Here is a 21974-nt window from a genome sequence, read left to right as displayed (position 1 = left end):
CCTTTCTGCTACACTTGTTGGCTGGAAAAATTGCTGTATACTTGAGAGCTGTGTAACACATTGGATGTTAGGAAGCAGCTTGGGTTGCTAAAGGTGCAGCAAAGGGCTCCGCTCTTTCCTCTCATATTTTTTTGTGTGTAAACCAAGAGAAGTTATTTAACCTCACTGTGCCATCATTTAACCTGCAGCACTACTGTGCCCAAGTGACGTTGCTGTATTAAGTCAAGCTAGTTCACTTCCCTGACTATTTCTGGTGATCCTGTCTGCCTGTGGGCTTTCCTATTGGGAAGCTGTTGCCAGAGGCCAGTGCAAGGAGGGGGAGTGGGGGCATGCTTCCAGCTGTATAGCAACTGCAAGCTGCTGCCTCTGCAGCCTATGGGAGGACTCTGAAACGTATGAGACATACGTCTGGGGCTCTGAAAGCTTAAATCATCATGGTATGTAACAGGCTTAGAGATTTCTAGCATTAAGGGACTGAAAAACACAAAATGCTATAAATAAGCATAAATTTTTTCATTTGCTTTCTATTTCTGACTGATAGACATGGAGGAGGACTGTGAAAGGTCCGTAAACATATCTGCTGCAGAAAAACTATTTTCCTCCTTCTCTGTACTTGTAAATTCCTGTCTTAATCAGGTGGTTTTAAATCTGAGGTCACTACTGGACTTCTGTTATTCTAGGGTTGGAAAGCAGGTTAATCTAATTTCTGATTATTTTTATTCAGCACAGATATAAATGCTGCCTAAAGACCACTGCAGTCCCACAGAAATAAAAGTAGAACACACACTAAGAATTTGGAACAGAAATGATATTTGCACCTTGCTCTCAAAAAGTATGCACAGCCTTCTTTTAACTGGCTGTTGAAGAATGTAAAAAGCAAGGTTACATGGCATCCAACAGAATATGAATGTGTGTGTTTTTTCCTTTCCTTAGTTTCTGCCACTTTCAGAAATCTTGCATGAAAGACAATTGAGGACTTTGTTAACTAGCCAGTTCTAAGTGGGATGTGTTTTCCAGTACATTAACAGTCTACTGTCAGCATTTTAGCAGTACGACCATTTTCTTTGGTCATTCGAAGCTAGAACTTTGAAACTTCATGCTCACATTCACAGGAGGTAGCGTTAAGCAAGGATTTCATTTGTCTGGTCATAGCCTCAGTTATTAGAAAGTCCATTCCTTATACTGACTACTCTTCTTTCCTTGAAAGGAAATAGAGAAAAAAATCATCTAGCTTAAGAAATGCAGAAAATGGAAAAATGGTCCCTAAGATTTTGTAAACTCCTGACTACTCTGGAAAATAGTTTCCTCCACTTCTGAAGAGTACTTTGCTGCATCAATCACAGAAGCAAGTGAATAAGCACTTTGAAATTACTTTGTCGTTTCTGGCCTGCAAGTCATATTAAAAAACAATGCACTTTCAACCGTGCTTTCTACATCATTCAACATCAGCCTTTTCTGTAACACCAGCTATGATAGATCCTAGGTGGAAGCATTTATGTCCCCAGCATTTATGTAAAAGGAGAATATTTTCAATCCATTTTGAAGAGGAAGAATTGGGATATATGCAGCAAGGTTAAATTAAATCCCTATTAGCAGACTGAGAAGACACTTAGAACAGAGAAGGTAGCCCAGATGCATCAAAGCCCAGTGCAGAGTCACCATAATACTAGTCTTCCACGTTGGTCAGTTCCTGTTGGCTGCTGAAGATGCATATGGGGAGCTGAATGCCCTCATGTCCATTGAACCTGGTCTTAGGGAAGCCACTCCTTCCTCCTGTGCACTACTGCACTGTAAGCCTTTCTGGATTTGACTGTTACAGTGGTTCCATCTGCCCTCCCCAGCTGGTGATTTAGAGGAGCTATGGTCTCAAGATTTTTTATTTAATCAAGGTAGCACAAAATAGGTGAAGCTCTTAGAAAGCATTCAGTGAACTTGAGAAATGTCTGCTGCCATTTCTCTTGCCTGTTGCTTTTCCAGCAGTCTCTCAGTTTACGTTGTGTCTGTCAGCCCCACACAGATGTCTTGAGTGCCCTGCATTATTTCAAATGGTACTGAGTGTCCCAAATGGACAACTGGATCTTTTCCCCATAGTTTAAATAGCTCTGCATTGTATTTTCTCAGTTGTGTTGGAAGCTGCGATCTACCTCTGATTCCATAGGGGAGGCATTCCGGAATTCCTGAGAGGCGCCCAGAGAAGCCTTGGTCTGTTGTACCATTTGCAAAGCCCCAATAGAACAAAATGTAGAACAAAATGGCAGCTTCTGTTTATGCAAATCTGTTGTACTTTAGCCATTCGGTTTTTCTTTTTAATGCATTTCAAGCAAGATTTATCAGAGATTTTCTTCTTTCTTAGAGTGTAAACTTTCTCATAAATGTCTGTCTCTCATGGCACTAATTTGACAAAATGCTGCAGTAAGTTTCATTTTGTCTCCAACTGCGCGAATGACTGCTGAGGAATAATTATGTATTGTAGTCTGAGCTCAGTGGAGCACTAAAGGCGGTAGTTTAGTAGTCTCTCTGCTCGGTTCTGCACTCCTGCACAAATCTCAGCTAATCTACATAAGTAATAAGTGAGGAGGCTTCCAGGAACCATACATGTTTGCCATTTTGAGCTTGTGCTAAATACTCCCCATTTTTAACACCTCACGTTACCAGAAAGGCAGCAGAAAGGTTATCAAGTTGTTCTTTAAGTCAAAAAAAGCATGTGTGAGAAAATGCCACTGGTAATGTTTGTCCAGAATGTAAAACGTAGTACTGGAATAAGTCCTGTATTTTTCTTGGATTCTGACCAAAATAGAGCTGTCAACAAAAGAAAAGTGTGCAGCGTTAGAAGGGAAGAAGGCTTTGAAAAAATATTAGAGGCCCTCTTGTTTTCTTTTCCCAAATACTGTTGTGTGAAAGAGTCTTTTTAGGCATATTTATAGACTGTGTGAGCTACTGGAAACTACCAGACTTTCACCTCTCAAAACACATATCACATTTTAAATTCCCAATGCTAAGAATTTAAAGAAGAGCTCTGTGATTAACATACACCTTCTGGCTTGCTTTTTAGGTGAGTTTGGAGATGAATTGAACAATAGCTCTTTTAGGAATTTGGAAATGCAGAAGGAAAGATCTGCTTTTTCTGAAGCTCCATCTGTAAAGGACTGAGAATCCTTTCATTTTCAGTGCATTGTTCTCTTTCCTTTATAAAAATTCTCTGAATTGGGTAGTATTATCCCATTTGCCTAGATGAGGAGATTGAAGCCGAAATTGAGAGGCAAATTACCTACACTGCATAAGTGCACAGAGGATAATGAAAGACACCTCTGCTGACTGTTGCACCTATGAAGGAGAAGGTGATTTTTCTGAGTCTTTGAAAGATTCTCCCCAGTTGTCATGAGAAAAGATCTGGTCAGTGCAGTGAACCCTGTTTGGAATCCAAGAATCTCTGTCCCAGGCCCCAAATATGTTTTCTTACATGAGTCGCCCATAAAATTCTCAAGCCAATTATTTTCATTATTTGCTGGAGAAAGCCCAATACCAACAACCTTAGTAATACAGATTTTGGCTGTGTTGAAAAGGAGTCAGGCAACAGAAGAAATCAGGTAGCAGAAGGTGGTGAAGTTACGTGGCCTTCGTGGAACAAGGTCACATTCTCTGATGGTGGTGGATTTAGACATTTATTTTCCAAGGTTTTTCTCAAACCAAAGCTCAAAGCGCCTTCTTCACTTTCTCTAAGTAGCTCAGAGAAAGTCTCAGTGAAGGTCAATAACTTGCTTCCAAGTGCGGGAAACTATCTCATAAGGCCAGTTTTGTAAAGAAGAAAACAGTGTTTGCCTTCCATACTGCTTAGATATATCGTTCAGCTGGTGCACAGTTTTGATCGTTTTTCTCAGTGAAAAATAGAAAGTTCTTTCTATTATTTTGCAAATAAATGGTGCACTCAGGATAGCAAGTAATTTTTTAAATTATTTTTATAAAATTTTTCACTGCAAAAACAGTAGGACATTCAGGTGGTTCAAAGTTCTTGCCAACTTTAGGTTGAGAGGGTTTTTTGCCAGGCTTCTGCTTAGTTTGAATACTGCAGTAAGCTTAAATCTTGTCAGTTTGTCAGATGAGTGGTCTCACTGATCTGTGTGTGTGAACGCTGCAGGCTACAAGTAGGATTGCTGTCTTACAGAACCAGTTGCTCCCATTAGAGACTTGGACTGAATTGTGTCACCCTCCTCATTATCCATCCTGGAGAAAACTGAGTTCATCGTGATCCTGAATTACGAGAATGAGCCTGAGCTTCATCAGTTCATGTTGGCTTCTGGAGGTGCTTGGGGCCTGCAAAGCTCTGATCAATGGCAGATGCTGGGAGAAATGATACTCCACGCAGAGAGTGCTTCCTGCACTGCATCTCTTCCTCTGTGTTCAAATAATAAATGTAGATATCTGTCTTCAGAAATATATATATTCCAATTTGGGAAACAATTTAGGTATTATACATAGCTTTGCCACCTTGGATTCATCCCTGCTTAGGAAAGGGAATCAGGTTCCAAGAATGCTACAGAGGATACAAGGAAAGGAGAGGTGAATGCAAAAAAAACAAGCAAACAAACAAACAAACAAAAAAGGTGCTTGAAAATATGCTTTCAGCAAGTCCTGCTAGGAACAAGAGAAAAATAATACAATTGCAAAAAGAGAAGGCACACGTTAGAGATCATTTAAATCAGTGTCAAGAATCATCCGCAAATATTTATTCAAAAGATTATCTTAAAGGGGAGCGGAAAAGTGCATTTTTTCAGGTGATGCTTGGTAAGCTAGGCAAAAAAGAAGAAAAAAAAAGAAAAAAAGTCACCTGTCACTTTATCTGTGACATTAAGGGCTTGATCTTGAAAAGGGTAAAGTTGCTTCACCTGACCAAAGTGGCTTAGATGTGGTTAAATGGAAAATTATTTTGTCAGCAGTCTAATCTCAAGGGTAGAACATAGAGGCAGTGTCACAGATGACGTTTTGACTTCAGGTGAGGATCAGGTAGCAGAAAAAATGAATTGCCCAGTGTGAAATCCTGGCTTCACTGATTGAGATAGGAAAGCTCTGCTGGTCAGGATTCTTCCTAGGAAACAGAATGTCTGTTGTGTAACAGGTTTTTATGTGTTTGTTGTTGAAGTTTTTTTCAGGTTCTTTTTTGTTAAGATTTTTCTTCTTTTCGTCTTTTAATAAGCCAAGACAACACTTGGCACTCATTCTGGTTTTATACTTGTTTTTAGATTATTGTACAAGTTTGTCAAAAAGCATAGAGTTATTTCTTGGCAAAATCAGGCCACTTTTCATTAGAAACAGCTCTCAAGGGATTAGTTTCTCTTTACTCCTCCCCTCCCTTCCCCCAGGATGCAGAGTGATTGTCTAACACTATTTCACTCTATTTTTCATCATCGTGCAATTTTTATTTAATTAAGGTGCAGATTTGTTGGCAAAGTGTGTACATGGGATGGCTAGTGGTCTGCTTTAAAATTACATGGATATACAAAAGCTTTGCCTCAGCATATGCTGCTTTTCTGCAGTCCGGCTGAACTGCACGCTTCACAGTGAAGCCAGACCATTTCTTTGTGATGGAGTTTATTAGTCCTAATCTTTTGATCACCAGCACATGGAGTATGCTCAGTCTTTGCTGAGATTCCTCCTAGATTTGGATGTATGTGGTTTGTGTGTCCAAGGCTGCATTTTTTTTGTACTTTGGGGAATGGATTTCAAAACCTCAGTGGAACCAAAGGGGCTGAAATGAGGGTATATTTCTGAGCAGGAGCACAAGGCAAGAAAGCAGGAGACCCGACATTTTTTTCTCTTTATTTAGCAGTAAAAGTGAAGAAATGGCTGCGGCTAAGCATGAGAATGAGGATGTATTCATTGATGCACAACTCCAGCAGACTTTGGCTGACTTGGATGAAGATTTAGAAGGTAGGGAACTGTAAAGCCTCAGAGGCATAAAGGACATAGGCACAGCCTGAAGAAACACAGACAAACTGCACTCTGAGACACCTTCATTTCTCACTAAGATCACTAGCAGCAACTCACAGGTCTGAGTCAGAATGTGGTCCACCTGAAGTGGGTTCTTTCCCCTTGCTTCCTGGGCAGCCACTCTTTATACACCAGCACAAAATATTTTTCAACCTGCTTATCTGATTGTCATTGTATTTTGATGTCTGCTACCAGAAAGAGACGAACAACAGATTATGGACACATTTTGTGAGCTAAATTTGGTATTTACTTCAGTGAAGCTAAATCAGTAGTGAGTTTAGTTGTCTGTCATAAACAATACTCCTGTTGCTTATTTTATCATAGTGAAATGGAGAAGGGGGGACATTCTTGCAATCAATCCCTCCTCTCTATTAGCAGACGTGTTTTAAAGTTAAACGTTTAAAAATGTGAAAAGAAACAATAAGAAGAGATAAAATCTCACCACAAAGCAATATTGTGCTTCTCTTTATCCTACAGTAAATAAAAACATTTCATAATTAATAGTTCATCACGAAATGATGTTCAATACTTTTTAAAAAATTTCCATCCTTATTTCAGAACTTTGGCAGTGTACTGAATTCCAGTTTAATTTCTTTGACACTGTCATTTCTTACATTCTGTGTTGTAACCCTTGATTTATACTAGCAAATCTGAGAGAGGAGTTAAGCTTCTTGCACAGTGAGGCTCCTGGAGTCATTGGTAATGAAGGAAAATGAAAGAATGGAGGGAAAAAAAAATACAAGTACTGTTTCTTTGTTTGCTTGCTCAAGGAAATCCTTCAGCTGGGTTGTTATTACTAACCAGGTCTGGGAAACATAATTTGAAGTTGCTCACTGTTTCTCAGAAATGTTTCTCCTTTGGAGTCATGTGGTGAAATGTTTATCACTGAGAGAAGTTAGTCAAAGATAAGGTATGAACAATAGATTAAATTCTGCTTTCAGCTGCATTTGTATGTTTCCCACTGGCTGAAGAAGGACTGCAGGAATATTTTGGCTGATTCTAATCAGCAGCCAGACAATAAAAAGGACCCAGATCTCTCCTTTTTTGCAATATAAATATATTCCTGCTAGTTTTAGTGGAACTAAAATATCTGATCTGGGTATGTTTGTATTAGCTGCTTGTGTAATTTAAAGTCATATTGCCTGAATATAATACTACATGTGTTTTACAGCAATGGATGTTTTAAGTAACTCTGACTCTGAGCGCATGGGTGAAGTGTTGAACCCACATACAAGAAAAGTTGAGGTCCTCCACGATGTTGCTAGTTCTGTTCCAGTAACAGTCATAGATGATGCTCCAGAAGTTACCATCTATAACTCAGCTGGAAACCAGGAGACAAGGGGTTCACGGAATTCATCCGCTGACTCTGTTAATATGGGAAGCTTTACAAACAGAAACAACAATGCGGGTTCCTTTGATAAAGGACATGCCAATGGTGAATCTGCATGTATAGCCAAGTACCTAATACATCAGCAGCCGTCTGATAATGAGTTCAGTCACTTACCCGTGGAACAGAGGAGGGATATGTTTGAATCTCTCACATCCTCCTTTGAAAAAAGAAGTGAAAAGAATGTAAAAGTAGAAGCTCCGCCTAGACATGTTATGAAGTCTGAGGAGTGTAAATCAAAGCTGACTTCATCTTGCTCCAAGACTGCAACTGAAATCAATACAGCGAAAGAGAAAGTAAATCCATTTAATGAATGTAGTAAGAGGGAGAGACCTTTGAAAAAAAGTAAGTCAGAACTAGAAATCAAACGGCCACCTGCAAAAAAAATTGAAGTAGAAGAAGTTCCATCAACACCTCCGTGGTGTCATCGTGCCCAGAAATTGGAAGCAAATTATGAACCCAAAATGGGTTTGACGACCTTCAAAGTTGTCCCTCCAAAACCTGAAGTAAAAAATTTTGATAGAGGACTTTCGATTTCCACTGGTGCCATTAAGATCGATGAACTAGGCAACCTTATCAACCCAAAGCCTCTTGTCAGTAAGAACATACCAGGTTCCTCTGCTGGTGAAAGTGAGGAAATTCCTCTTGGGAAAGTGAAGGCATTCTGGAGGTCAAGTTCTATGGAAAAACAAAGTGATGACTCTGCTGAGCATCTTGCTAAAAAGCCAGCAGTTACCACAAACTCTAAGTCCTTTGTTACAAAGCAAGAATGCAAACCCGTCTGTCCTGCAGCTTCAAAACCTGTAGCACCACAAACTGTTATTTCCCAGGTAGGTGAAAAACAGTCTGAGAATGAGAAGACTAAACCACCACTTCCAGTTACGCAGTCTCAGGTAAAACCATTAGTGGTCCCAGCCATTAATAAGGACAAGCCAGAGCTTCCATTTCTAAAGCCTCACAGGAGAACTTCCAGTCAGTATGTGGCCTCTGCCATTGCAAAACACATCAACCTACCTACCTTTAAGTCTGATTCTACAGATTTTCATGAGAGAGATGAAAATAAGCATGGGGCAGGAGAGGTTAAAACTGAAGCTGATGTTTCCCCCAAAAGGTGTATTATTGTGGCCAAATACAGCCCTGTGGAAACAGAATCAGCGGAAACAAGAGAAAAAATTTCAAGTATTTTTACTTGTAGTCAAAAAGCATCCCACAGATTCACACCTGGTGATAATTCTGGCATGGAAAACAAAGTAGTGAACATCAGGGCACCGAGTCAAGCAACTCCTGCTAGTTTCTATAAAAAGAATGCCAGTGTCCCACTTAGTAAATCCTCTTCAAAGGATAACAACAAAGCAGAAGATGATCACAGTTTAAACAGCAAACAAGATACAGCAGAGAAAAAGATGCATCTTTTGTTTGAACAGAAAAGCGAGACTTTGCCCCGTAGTAATTCAGCCTCCTCTCTCAAGTCACCTGATCTCCAAGGAGCCTCACCCTCTTTCAGCTCATCTTTGCGTATTGCTAAATGGCCTCCTGCTGACAGCATGCAAATTAGTTCCCTGAAAGCATCGCCCGAGTTCAATGGTGTGACAGCAAAGGCAGAATCAGAACAGAACGACAGATCTGATGATTCAGCTGTTAATGCTATCGGTGAATTGGATGTTAATGTGCAGACTAATATCTTCGGACCAAAGAAGAAGTTCAAGCCTGTTGTCCAAAAACCAATTCCAAAAGATACATCGCTGCACAGTGCCCTAATGGAAGCTATTCAAACAGGAGGGGGAAAAGAGAAACTCAGAAAGGTAAAGTGGAGATTTTATTTAGCCTGTTCAGGTTGCAGAAACCTGTAGGCAGCCTCAGACACCAGAGGTTTTATAACTGGCACATCTGCAAGGAAGCTGCAGCATACATGGCACTTGAAAAATTTATAGTGGCAAAGTGCAGACCACACCAGTGGTTATTTTGCACGTCTTGTAAGTTACACAACACCATTCCTGCTGCCCTAGCTAAAAGAGGCAAAGGGGGAGAGAAACAACATGAAGGAGAGGTAATTGAAGTTAGCCAGGGAGCCTCGCCTGCATTTCAGTGTGTTATGTAAAAAAGGAACACACAGCACGCAGGAAACTTGTAAATACCTGCAAAAGAAAGAAGACACCAGTTTTTGTTAGTAGACAATACCAGTTAGCCACTGATTTTATGCTCAGGGGATATGAGGCTGCATCTCTATGTGTGGCGTTGGTAACTGGGACCTACAGGTATATTTACATTCTGTGAGAGCTCAGGTTATAAAAGCAGGCACATAGGCAGACAGACTGAGTAGTCCCCATAGCTTGCATTCCAGTGCAAGAGCTAAAAATATTTCTAATAACATTTCCAAAATATCTGTACGTAAACGTCTAATAACAGTATTCTTTTCATAATGTAGGTTTCAGACAGCGCGCTAAATGGCAACCACAAGAAACCCTCATACAGTGAGCCAGAGAATGAGCGGTCAGCCCTACTAGCAGCAATTAGAGGTCACAGTGGCACTTCCAAGCTGAAAAAAGTAAGAAATCAACATGATAAATGATCTTCTAAGTGTGGTCTGTTCTTATCGAGTGTTTCAAATAAACCTAGAGAAAATGCAAACTACGAGTTGAATTGGAAAGAGAAGAGTGTAGGGGGAAAGTGTTATGATGCAAGACCAGATCTGACTTAGACAGATAGCAGAGAGGGTCAGATTCCACCCTCTCTATAGAACTTAGCACTACCTCAACTGGTGTGCTTTCAACTGAGAAAGAAGGGGAGAAATAGTCCAAATGGATTATTGGGAATGTACACAGGAAATATCAAATGTTTATTGCTTTCACATTTTAGGCATTGTTTTTTGTACGTTGGGGGTATGCAGTTACTATATTTGCATTACCTTCTGTATACATCCAGTTCCGGTTACCTCATAACACTAGGACTTTTTCATGCCTGCTGTTTATCTGTTAACTGATGCACGCAAGTTGTATGCAAGTAATTGATGGAAAATTTCACTACAGCAGAATGTTTCCTCCTATCTGAAAGATTTACCTAATCGTTAAAGCATCTCTTATCCCCAGTAGCCAAAGCCTGCATTGTTCTAGCCTCAGATTTCACTCAGTTACTAATCCAGCCAAGGACATGTATTGGCAAGGAGGTTCCCATTTCCCTCTTGCAATGACTAAGACCATTAGCACATATCCAGAGAGCTGGCACTAGGTAGAAAGTCTCCCTTGTCTCTGTTTGGGAATTATTTCCTCCCTCAGAGCAGTTCTGAATATCTTACTGCCCTTGTTTCAGTTAGGATGCAGCTTCCCTTGAACTTGGGAGCAGAACGTGCGGTGCTGCAGTCACCTTCGTGTACACAACTGCGCTCTGAGTTCATTAGGAATAAATGCAGATCTGTGTGAAAGAGGCTTTGACAGTGAAATGGTGTTGTATTGCCGCAGAGACTTTTTAGGATACTTTCTCCCTGCAGTTTTAAAGGAAGTTGCCTAGAAACCATGGGCTTCTTTTTCACAGTGTCACCTGTGCTAGATGAAGTACCATGTTTGTATGCATACAGGGCAGGATATAGATGTAGATAGATGTACTGTGATTAAAGGGCTGTCCCTTCCATGACATCTCAAATGTTCTTATCTGACATGACATTATTACCATGTATTTGTGTGTGTGTATGTACAGTGAAGTAACAGAACATAGGGGCTCTGTGAGTTTGGATTATTTGATGAGAGATGAGTTCTTTTTTACTAGAGAAGATCTATGCCTTAATTTCATTGAAACAGAATGGTAATGCATCTATTTGAAAACCTCCTGTTTGGCATATGGTACTGAATTTCCTAATAATTGCCAAACCCTTATAATTACTAATACTTTATTGTGATTATTATTAGTAATGTTGTTAGTGGAAAAAATATTTGTTGAGGCAGTTGCTTAGTCTAAAAGATTACCTCCTTGCCTACATTATTTAAACTAGAACAAGTTTCCAGGTAAGTAATTCGTGCTGGAATTTTAGGTTCAGAAATTCTACAGAAAGACACTTGGAAGAGTAATCTATTGATTTTTTTTTCTCCCCCAGTGCTTTCACACAATTCTCTTGTATTACCTTTTTCTTTTTTTTCTTTTTTCTTTTTTTTAATTTTTTCTTTTTTTCCAGTGTGAGTTGAAACTTTAATATTATTTTTTCACTGAAGCCAGGTCTGAAAGCTTCAAATCTAGAAGAGCATCTCTGTCATTCGAGATTATTTCTATGTAGGCCAGAATGTGAAAAGTAACAAGATTCCTGGGTGGCTGCAGCAGCCTTAATATGTCTTCATGATTCCAAAACCCCTTGTGGTTCTTAGCAAATGAATTCCAAGTCCAACTCTCTGTCTGTTACCTTAAATGCCAAAAAGAGTTACAGGATGCTGGAGCTTGTGGTAAATAAAGATTGAGTTTCTGAGTCAGAGTCAATGCCAAATCCTTGATGCTTGTAATCAGCCCAGCTGAGTGATGTGAGTGAGTAGTAACAGATGTTCAGCTTCATGAGCAAACAAAAAGCTCTACGTGTTTTATGTCATTCAAGCAAAGTGAAATTAGGGTACTGAAATTAAAGTGCATCAAATGTCAAGTAATTACAGTTTAGTCATGCTTGGTATTAACTGTCTCCTTTCAACTGCATCGCGAACAGATCTCCTCATTGGCCTCTGAAGAACTCCAGAGTTTTAGGAATGCGGAACTGTCTTTACAGAAAGCAGAAGACCCTCAGGAAGAACAGCTCTGTATTTCACCTGCCCCTGCCCAGCCACCACCACCACCTCCCCCTCAGCTGTCAACAGCGACTTTTAAATTCTCTGCCACAACTACAGGTGACCCTGGAGAGGCGAGGCGAGCCCTGATGGAGGCCATTCGCTCTGGTGCTGGAGCAGCAAAGTTAAAAAAGGTAAATGCACTTTTATATTTCCTTGTGAATGAAAAAACTTGGTCTTTCTTGGCCTTGGAAACTGTTTACAAGCTGTTCTAGCCACGCATTTCATTCCGCCATCAGAAGAGCTGTGCATTCAGTGTTTTCGCTGAGTCGAAGACTGAGAGTGTTTTTCAAACCTTTGAACAGGTATTAAAATGCACTGTTAATGCTAAAACATGCCTGTGTTTATACACAACCATATGAACCACATGAGCAGCCAGTTCTTTTTAAAGAGCATGAATATCACTTCAGAAAGTATTTCCATGCTCTTTTCTGTTGTTGTGAATATGAGATAATACTGCATGTCCTTCAGACTAGGAGAATTTTAAAAAGATCAGATATGAGACCCTAAAGCAATTGTAGAGGTAAATATTCTGTCCTAACTTCAGTTACGTGTAGGTTTTGATTTCCATAGGATCTGTCAGTAAAACCTGTGGGTTCCTTTTAGTATCAATCTGAACTGTATTAATTGGATGCCTGTATGTATCAGTTCTGTGGCCCATCGTGGGTTACTCTACTCCCAGATGGCTAAATGATCTGCTGCTCTGGTGTGATTTTTTGAGATAAGTTCACATACCTCTTTGACCAAAATTTGCTCTTCCGAATCTTGAGTGGGTGAGGAGAAGTAGATCAGCTGTTCTCAGTTGAGTTATCTCAGTATCTTACTGCAGTATCAAAGAATGGACTTTGATCCACAGACTTCAGGGAATGCACTGAAACAGATGCTGTTTTCCCAACACGTCATTTGGCTAATGACAACCAGAAGTTGTAAATATACTTTAACCTTGCTCTCTTGTCCCCTTCAAGTAATTCAGAAAATGTGATCAAATTTTAACAATAAAAAGTCTATCTATTGAAATCTTGTTTCTGATAAATCAGAAATTCCACAGAATCATCCAAAAAAGTATACATTCATTTTACTTTCAGTGAAGTTCACATCAGCATGCAAACAGAAGTCTGAATGTGCAGTTATTGTCTATGTGGAAAGATGTACTGATACTATGCATACTAGTAGAAGACGACAAATTATGAAGAACTGCTACTCTAGGTCAGGCCTTTGATTCCATACTTCACTAGCTTACAGAAGAGAAAAAGAAATTTGGACATTCAAGAATACTTCATGCTGTTGATTCCTGGTTTGTCCAACTGCATAACTCTGAGGGAACCCGACTCTGAGGGGACCTATACCACTACTCATTTAAACAGGCCTTTATTATATCCTTGGGGATTTATTTTGAAACAGTTGGATGGCCCTTGCAGACCATGAAAGTGGTCTAGATATGCTAATGTATTCCGCTAAATGCTGTGCCTGTCTTTTTCTGTTTTCAAGACAGAGTACTTTTTTTTGTAGTTTCGACATTGAGGTGACAGAAGAGTGCATCTCTTACTGGGTAGATCTTTTATGAAAATAAAAGAGAGGAGCATTTTGTACAAAACAAAGTAAGGTGGTCTTATTATTGTGCTGTCCTTCATGTATTGGATATGCAAGCTAACTCCTAAGTATATGCTAAAGGCATCGTATCACTTTGACATCTAAAATTTCATGCCCTTGATCAGTGATAAAAGTAAAATTCAGATTTCTCAAAGAGCTTGCATCCACTGTGTATTACAATCTCTCCTAGCTTGCTGTGGTGAGAGCTAAATTCCGATCTTTTCCTTGCAGTAAGGCAATTTGTGATAGCAAAAGTTGAATTGGTAGAAGCATGTGTCTGCATATCAGGGTTTTCTTTTCTTCCTTCCTAGCTGAAGAATATATCTCCAAGGAGCACTGAGTTGTTGACAGAGGGTGGCTGGCAGGTAGTTTTGCACCAGGGCTGAGGCAAACTTTTTTCTGTGTTTAGCCTTACGTGTCCATTATCTCTGATGCCATGATTTGGAGGTATGAGTACAGGGCCATTTTTGGCTTTGCTTTCTAGAAGGTTTTGGTTTCAGCAGCTAGACAGCAGACTTGGTCGTTCCATTCTGTAATTGTGTCTGTTTCTCCTTCATTGTCTTCTTGAAATTTTATGGAACAGGGGCTTCTGATGGTGAAGTCATTCATTTAGCTAATATTGTGGGGGAACTGAGACTAAGAACTGTGTTGCTAAGTAATGTATGACTCAGTTTGGCCTTATTTATAAGGGGTTATTTGCAGTGGAAGTAGATCAAACAGAGCTGTCAGGAGAACTAAACATAAAAAGCAACCAATTGCATAGATAAGGAGCATCCCAACAAAAATTTGAGCTCTATTAATATCTGTGAAAAGGCAACTCCTCCACTCCACCCTTGATTACACAGCTGTTCACTAAAGTCATGAACTTTAAGGTTAAAAGATCCACTGTGCAGGAAGGGAGGAGAGAAATTGGTGTAGGCTTGCTCAAAGTCAGAGCCTGCACCACATCGGCTGTAATTGGGTCACCCAAAACAAACCAGAGCAAAAACAGGTACTTGTGGAAAATGCCAAGTGTGGATAAGATAGTATGTGCATAGGTTCCCTGGCCATTCCTTAATTGATTTCTTGGAGTATTTTGCCTGCTTTGGCTAATAAATCATACTTTGTTTTGGAGAAATGGCTTCTGTTTTATTGCACACTGTTGCTGTCCACAGAGTCCTAAAGGAAAATTCTTGTGGATGCCAAGCCCAGTTGGGTCTCCTCCGGAAAATGGTTCATCCCAATGCAGTGCAGTTCAGAGAGATGCCAGAAAGGGGGGTTAGATTTCATATCCTACCCAAACATCTTCACCTCCATTCTGTGCTATTGAAAGGTGATGAAATTACCAAGCTGGAAAAGACTTTACAAGATGCAGGAAGTAACCTTTTTCTTCAATTTCCAACTTGCTTAGCACACCCAAAGTGCAATAGCAAATCATGGAGATGGCGTGAAGCAGAGACAGCACCAGGATGGCTGATATGGTGCTTTTGGCTGTTAGTCGACTTCAGAAGTAATGGGGTCTCACTAGCAAGGAGCTTGCTTTCTAGCCATGCAGTCTGGCTCCTGTACAAAGGATGATCAGTTGATCTGAGAAATAAACAACTGATCTGAGACCAAATTTTGGCTAGTTCTATTAGTCAGGTCATAAAGCTGTACCATCTGAATTTCTGCTGTTAAATATGAACTAATGTTTTCCTTTATCATATTAAGGAACTTTTCTCATGGTTTCATACAATTAAGATCCTTCTGATTAATTTTCGCACTTTCTATTTCTGTCTTAGAAAATGCAACATAATCTGGCTAGATTTCTGCAATTCCTTGTAACATTACATGTATATTTTTGTCTGTGTAACCTGCCTTGGGATTTACTATGATTATCTGTGGAAAAAAACACAACTACACATGCAAATAACCTGTTAGACGTCTAGCTGTTGGTATAGTTGCAGCACAAGCCCATGCAGGATGAAAAATTTTACCCAACAAAGAGAAGTTACAAAAGTTGCTCATGCTACATTATACCATCTACTCATATTAGAGGAATACTTGAGGGATTTGGTAGAAATACTGCAGAATGTACCTTCACAGCGTGGAAAAGGCAAGTTGCCTATCTGAAAAATAGGCTTTGCTTGTGGAAAAAGTATTTCTGTAAACCACCTTTTAATAGAATATGCAAGAGGTATTCTACAGACTTCACATTTTCCAGTAGCAGTAAGTGCCATGCAATTTTAAGCAGTCTTGCATTAATAATACAAATTTGGCTCAATCGCAGTATCTACAAACATTCATTCCATTGGCACTGGCATTTACTCACATGAACTCTTGATACGTGCAGTATATCACTCTGTTGGCAATCAGAGGAGCCAGGTAAGGTAATTACTGCACCCATTACAGTAGATCTGTGGTATATGCTGGGATAATTTGAAGTTGGTTGCCAATGAGTAATACATTGATCTGAATTATGGCCCATTCAGTGTCTTGTTGGAAGTGTGGCCTAGTTCTGTACCTCTGTGTCTGGCACTGGATTATTCTCCTCATATAATAATGATCTGTGTCTGTGGGTGCAATGACAGAAATTACAGACTCAAAGCCATGGTTGATGTTGGCACTGCTATGCTGGAAATGGAGTGGGAGGCCCCACTAAAAGGTTGGCCAAGCTTGATATACAGGTAATCAAATGAGCATAGAAGGTGATTCTCATTCCCATGCATAGTGAGAGACAGACATTTGCATGCTGCTACTTCATTTGAATTCAAAGATTAAATTTTATTTGAACTATTCACCTTAATGAGAATTTGTACCATGACCTATTTTTTTTCCCTATGAATAAAGCTTCTGCCGTGGATACGAAGGCCAGAAGTAGAAGATTGAAACTTAATCAAATACATTATTCCTGTTTAGCTTCTGCGATCCCCTTAATGTATATCTCTCTGATAGAATCAAAGCCAAGTATCTTTGATTTTGGAAGAGTACACTGGCATTAAAATTAAGCAAATGCATCGATGACCTGAGGACTAGGAAGGAAGATAAGCATTTGTTTAAGGATTTTCCTGCATCAAAGCCTATAAAAGTTTCTGTCATTCAATCAGGAAGCCAAGTGCTCATCAGTTGATTTATATGACCAGTGACAGCTATCCGATACTGCACAGCTTTTGACTGTCAGACACTGCGTACTCACAGCCAGATCTCTGTTCATCCACAAAATGAAGGAAGTTTATAGAAAAATCTGTTGTCAACTTCCATGTAATAATGTTAACTGCAACTACGATTTGTATATATGAGGAGTGGGGTTTTAAGGAAGGACATGACTTTCCTTAAGACCAACTGATAAAGCTAGAAAGAATAGATAAGCTCCATGTCTTAAGGAGCTGAAGAAGAGAGTAGGTTTGAAAACAGCCTCACAGGAGAATGTTTGGTTAACGATGAGGGTTTAAAAATATCTTGAATGATCGTGTTCTTTTCTTTGTTATAGGTCCCTCTGCTCGTTTGAATCATGTATGAAGAACAAGTAATTCGAAAATCTAACCCCATAAGCACCTATAATCATCATTCAAGATCTGAAGGGCAAAAAACATCAAGACATTTAGTTTATTCTTTTGTCTACACGCCAAAATAAGTTGTAGTTAATTTTCTTTGTGTTCCTGCATAATGGTTCTAAGGGGAAAATATGTTGCTCTGCTGTAAAGCTTCTGTGCCAAGGAATTGTGTTTTGCCTCTGAATATTTAAGGTTGCCAATAAACTATTCTTGTTGGCAGGTTAATAAGAATATAAACACTGTGCGGTCCTGTGTTCATACTTAATTGTGTTTATGGGCAAAATGAAAAGACTTTGCTAGCTATCTGAAAAGTAATATTCATTTCCAGTTCTTAAGAATATGTAACTGTTTCAAACCATTTACTTCTTTTTTGATTTAGAAAGGGCAGTAAATGATCAGGGGGAAAAAGGAGAATAAAGATCCGTAGAAAATAATCACAAGGAAGAGGTTGTTGTACATTATGAGGAACGTCAGCTGTCATACGTGGAGTCACTGTTGTCTTTTTAAGATTAAGTGAATGTTATATCTGTGGTGGAGCTCTGAGAAAGCAGTCAATCAAGAGTGAATGTGAGACTGTGTCTACTGAAGAGTGACTTATGGGGTATGACGTATCAAATACCTGTATGTGTAGATATACCGAGCCCTAGTCATGTTCACGGCACTTTAAGAACTGAGACACCTTAAAGAATCTCTATTTGCAGCAGACTGTGAGAGTTATAAATAAGACTTCAGAGTGCTCCATAGAGGTTCAGGATTTAGAATTTATTCCCGCACTGCAAAAGGAAGTGAAGCTGGTTTGCATTAGAAACCAGGACTTTGTCTCTTGGTCCAGTTGTGGGTACTTTCGCCATTTGCTTCCAGATTGTATGGTTGTTGTATGTTGTCTCATGGATATTTATAAGCAGCATCTTTCTCAAATGTTAACTACTTTGGTAGTTGCTGTTGTACATATTTTGACAATCTTTCATTGAATTGAAATGATTAACTTATAAAGGAGAGATCAGAAATGCTTTTTCGTATTTCCCATATTGTAATGAAACTGAGGAAGACGAAGTTTGTACATTTACACTTTTATAATCACAGATCAGAGTGTTGGTAGATTTTTTTTTTTTTTTTTTTTTGAGGCTCAAATTTAAAATGTATAGCTGTGTAATGTTGAAAGCGAGAGAATATTTAGCCATCTGCATTTAATATGACTGTATATTATATGTTGTAAAATATTGATGTCTGTTAGTGCCACAAATAAAAATAAAACGAAAACATGGCTTGAAAGACTCTTTTTGCCAACTGCTTTCCATTTACAAAAAGAAATTGGAACTAGAGATGGACTTAAGCAAACCATTATGCTGTGTTTGATATCTCGGCTCTAACAAAAAATGTCTCAAAATGAGAATCATGATAGTGGTTTTATACATTATGGTATTAATCTGCTGTAGATCCATTTCATCATTAGGGAAGCTAATACATTCAGAATTAGGGTTCTCTTTCGTGCCCTGCATTAAATAAAATAACTTCTGTTGACTGGTTAGCTTTCTTTTTCCTTGAAAATCTTCTCAGTGTGCTTTAGATAAGAAATATTAAAATTGTATTGCAGGAAAGGATGCAGGCTCTAATGGCTTGAATACTGAACAGGTTGTCCCTCCAGTAGCTAAAACAGCTTCCTTGCTGAGGTGCAGAAAGATATAATACACTGCAGTTCTTTTGTTGTTCTTAGTGTTGTCTGAAGGCCCTGCCTCTATAGCTCTTCATTCCTAATGCTCCTTTTATTTAACAAATTGTATAGATATATACTTTTCAATGTAAAGGATCCAAAACTGGATTTTGAGATAACAAGAAACTCCGGTCTTTGTGATTCAAATGTTTCATCTGGCTTTATAGAACCAGAGTTTATAAAAGATTTACGCTTGAATAAACTGCTGATTATCGAATTCTCGTGGCTAAAATACTTTAAGATTAAGAACAGTGCGAGATGAGATCTCACCTTTGCTCTCCTGCGGGCTCACTCACAGCTTAAGCTAAAAATGGAGAGTTCAGCTGTCTACAATAGGAAGCTGGACTGGGTGTGCATTCCCTTCTCTTTCTGATGTGCTGTTAACATTGCCATCCTAGGTGTTGTAGAATTCCTGGTAGACAATTTAAGCCCAGACAAATGCAAATTTTAATATAAACCCATTTTCAAGAAAGTCTAATTATAGGCATGACTCTTCCATACAATAACTTTCTATTAAGGCTTGCAGCAGTCTTCACTTGGGAAGTAAGCATATGTTGTTAGTGGTTGGTGCATTTCAGGCAAGTGCTTTTGAATCTGCTTATCCTGTCACCCACACTTTTACCATGATTCAGGACTTGAGAACTGGGTTGTTACTGGATGCAGTGAATCTGGGAGATGAGCTCCATCATAAAGTAACGTTCAGTCCAAGGAACCATGCTGGAGTTTATCCTAAGTCGAAAGAAAGACCCTGAAATGTGTATGATAAAGATGTTATTCCTCAATCAAGTATTTTGATCCATGTAGGTCACTCCAAAAGTAATTCCTCCTATATATTTCCATGGAAACTACAATAAAGAGCAAAATAGCATTATCATTTGATAGAGCAAATTCTCAGCTACGAAACACAATTCTTCAATGTAGTCACGACTGTTAACTAAACATTTTTGCCAGCAATGAACAAGAACCTGCAAGCTGTGCTAGTAAAAATCCATGTGGTCATCTGGTACGTGATTTGTCTTTCACACTGCTTTTGCCATTGCTGAAACACACCACTCTCCTGTGCACACATCCACTGTTTGGTCTCTTTAAATGTTCAGCAAGTGTCAATGAATGTCAGTGTCATTTTCTGTATGGAGGAATTCAGTGACACACCTGTACTTCCACGTCCAATGCCATATTGTCAGACTGCCCCTTTACTGCCATTTGTTGCACAGCAACATGTGATTGGCATATTGACAGGAAGGTTCATCTTCTACTGCCTCTGCCACCATCTGCCTCTGATGTCTTGGGCCAACATCATAAAATAGGAGGCATTATTTTTGAAGCAGCCTTGGTATATTTCTGCTCCTGTTGGTCTACTTTGCTAGTGTAAACACAGCCTATGTCTAGAGGTCTACCTGCCACCTAGGTTAGTCCTTGATGTGTCCTTTCATGGCACTTGTAGGTAGAAAACCCGCAGGCAGTTTTTTTGAAGGACTGAAATCAGGGCAGCAAGCTCCGTTTTCCTCCTGTTTGTCTCTTGGCCTACATTCCCTTAGCTCAGTTCAACCAGAAGAAAGAATCTGATACGCTTCTGCTTCTTCTGGTCCTTTATATTGTCCTTTAATGGGGGTAAGATATATTTAAATGAGGTGAAAAATAGCATCACCAGGGAAATGGGATGGAGAATTTGGATTTGCTGTCTTCATTCCTTGTATAGGGATAAATCAATGATCAGGGCTTAGAGAATCTATTCTTATGTCTCAAACAAAATTTGTAGCTACCCTTCTTTTTTACATGTTTTTTTTGTTTGTTTGTTGGTTTTTTTTCTGAGCTCAGAATATCACTCAACCATAAAGAAAGCATTAAGTAGCTCTGAATAAGTATCTAGTCTGCATGAGCTGTTTGACTTAGGGGACTTCATTATAGATTCCTTCTTCTTGAACAGCCAGCTTGCTAATGTTGGTCATGCAAAGTACTGCATAAAAAGGCCTTTTGACATGGACGTCCACCTACAGTTTTGAACATGGCATGTTTTAACTTCCCTGGGTCATACAAGTGATTGGTACAATTTATGTGATATTTACTGCAGTGAAAAAATTGGCACTTCATCAGTGTGTAGGAAGATGGAAGAGAACGAGATGTAATTATGAAACAATGGAAAATGCCACCAGAGATAGTCTGTGATGTGTTTCTTCCTATCACTCCAGAAGAGAATCAGTTCTGTTGTTTAGTGTTGCTTAGCAGTTAAGTGTGTGTTTTAATTTGAATGCAAAAATGTGCACACATCTCTGTTTGAGTCAAAGTTTGTCTGAATGGAATGTTCATAATTTGGTACTTCGTTGTTGCAGTATGAAAAATAGTTGTCTTTGACAACAGTAAATGTGCATTTTAAAGTACAATTTCTTTACTCATCTCTGTTCCTCCTCTGAGTTATGTATGTGCTGTGTGTATCAGTGTCCTTTGCCTCTGAGATGTGCACTAAGATTTATGAGAATATTCCTGTTCTTACTTCATTTGTTACTGTTGGGCACACACAATAAAATATGGAAGGCTGCATCCTGCAGCTGTAGCTGCCATGGTGGTTGCATTTCCCCACTTGCAGAAAATGACCTTTCCAATGGCAGTGTTTCTTTCTGAGATAAAACGAAAAAAGGAATTCCTGGATTTTCAGGAGCACTCACCTGGATTTGGTGGAGCATTGTTCAGTTTGCATTTCTCTGTTGCTGAATAGGGCACAGAGGGTTGATTTGTTGCTGATGCCCTCGTTTGGCTTGAAAAAGTTTCCGTGTCATTGCATTCATGGGGTTGGTCAACAAAGCATGCTAAGATGGATAAACCTTTCTAAGAGCAACAAGGTATATATATATATTGTTATTGCTACTAGATATTTTTAAGTATTTCTTAGAGCAGTATAATTTGGTTTAAATACTAACAGACTGCGTGATGCTGTGCTGGATGTAACAGTCACACTCTCCTGGTTTTGTCCAGCAATTAAGGGGGTTTGTGCTTTTATT

General features: G+C 39.2%; 1 protein-coding gene across 9 annotated transcripts in view; it reads left to right on the top strand.

The window, feature by feature from the left end:
• Nucleotides 1-18539, top strand: part of COBL (cordon-bleu WH2 repeat protein) — a 147972-nt gene extending 129433 nt beyond the window's left edge. For 8 of the 9 annotated variants that reach the window (XM_052703495.1, XM_052703497.1, XM_052703501.1 and 5 more), the window contains 5 exons: nucleotides 5822-5925; nucleotides 7157-9174; nucleotides 9798-9917; nucleotides 12048-12299; nucleotides 17204-18539. In XM_052703495.1, coding sequence (XP_052559455.1) covers nucleotides 5822-5925; nucleotides 7157-9174; nucleotides 9798-9917; nucleotides 12048-12299; nucleotides 17204-17221 — 2512 coding nt within the window. In that variant the 3' untranslated portion in view covers nucleotides 17222-18539. The remainder of the gene's footprint in view (nucleotides 1-5821; nucleotides 5926-7156; nucleotides 9175-9797; nucleotides 9918-12047; nucleotides 12300-17203) is intronic. The other variant, XM_052703494.1, reaches the window with a different exon arrangement.
• Nucleotides 18540-21974: the final 3435 nt, after the last annotated feature.

The sequence above is a fragment of the Tympanuchus pallidicinctus genome, unplaced genomic scaffold (assembly GCF_026119805.1).
Source record: "Tympanuchus pallidicinctus isolate F22 unplaced genomic scaffold, pur_lepc_1.0 scaffold5, whole genome shotgun sequence".
NCBI classification, from domain to species: Eukaryota; Metazoa; Chordata; class Aves; order Galliformes; family Phasianidae; genus Tympanuchus; species Tympanuchus pallidicinctus.
This window is presented reverse-complemented; position numbering and strand designations above follow the sequence as displayed.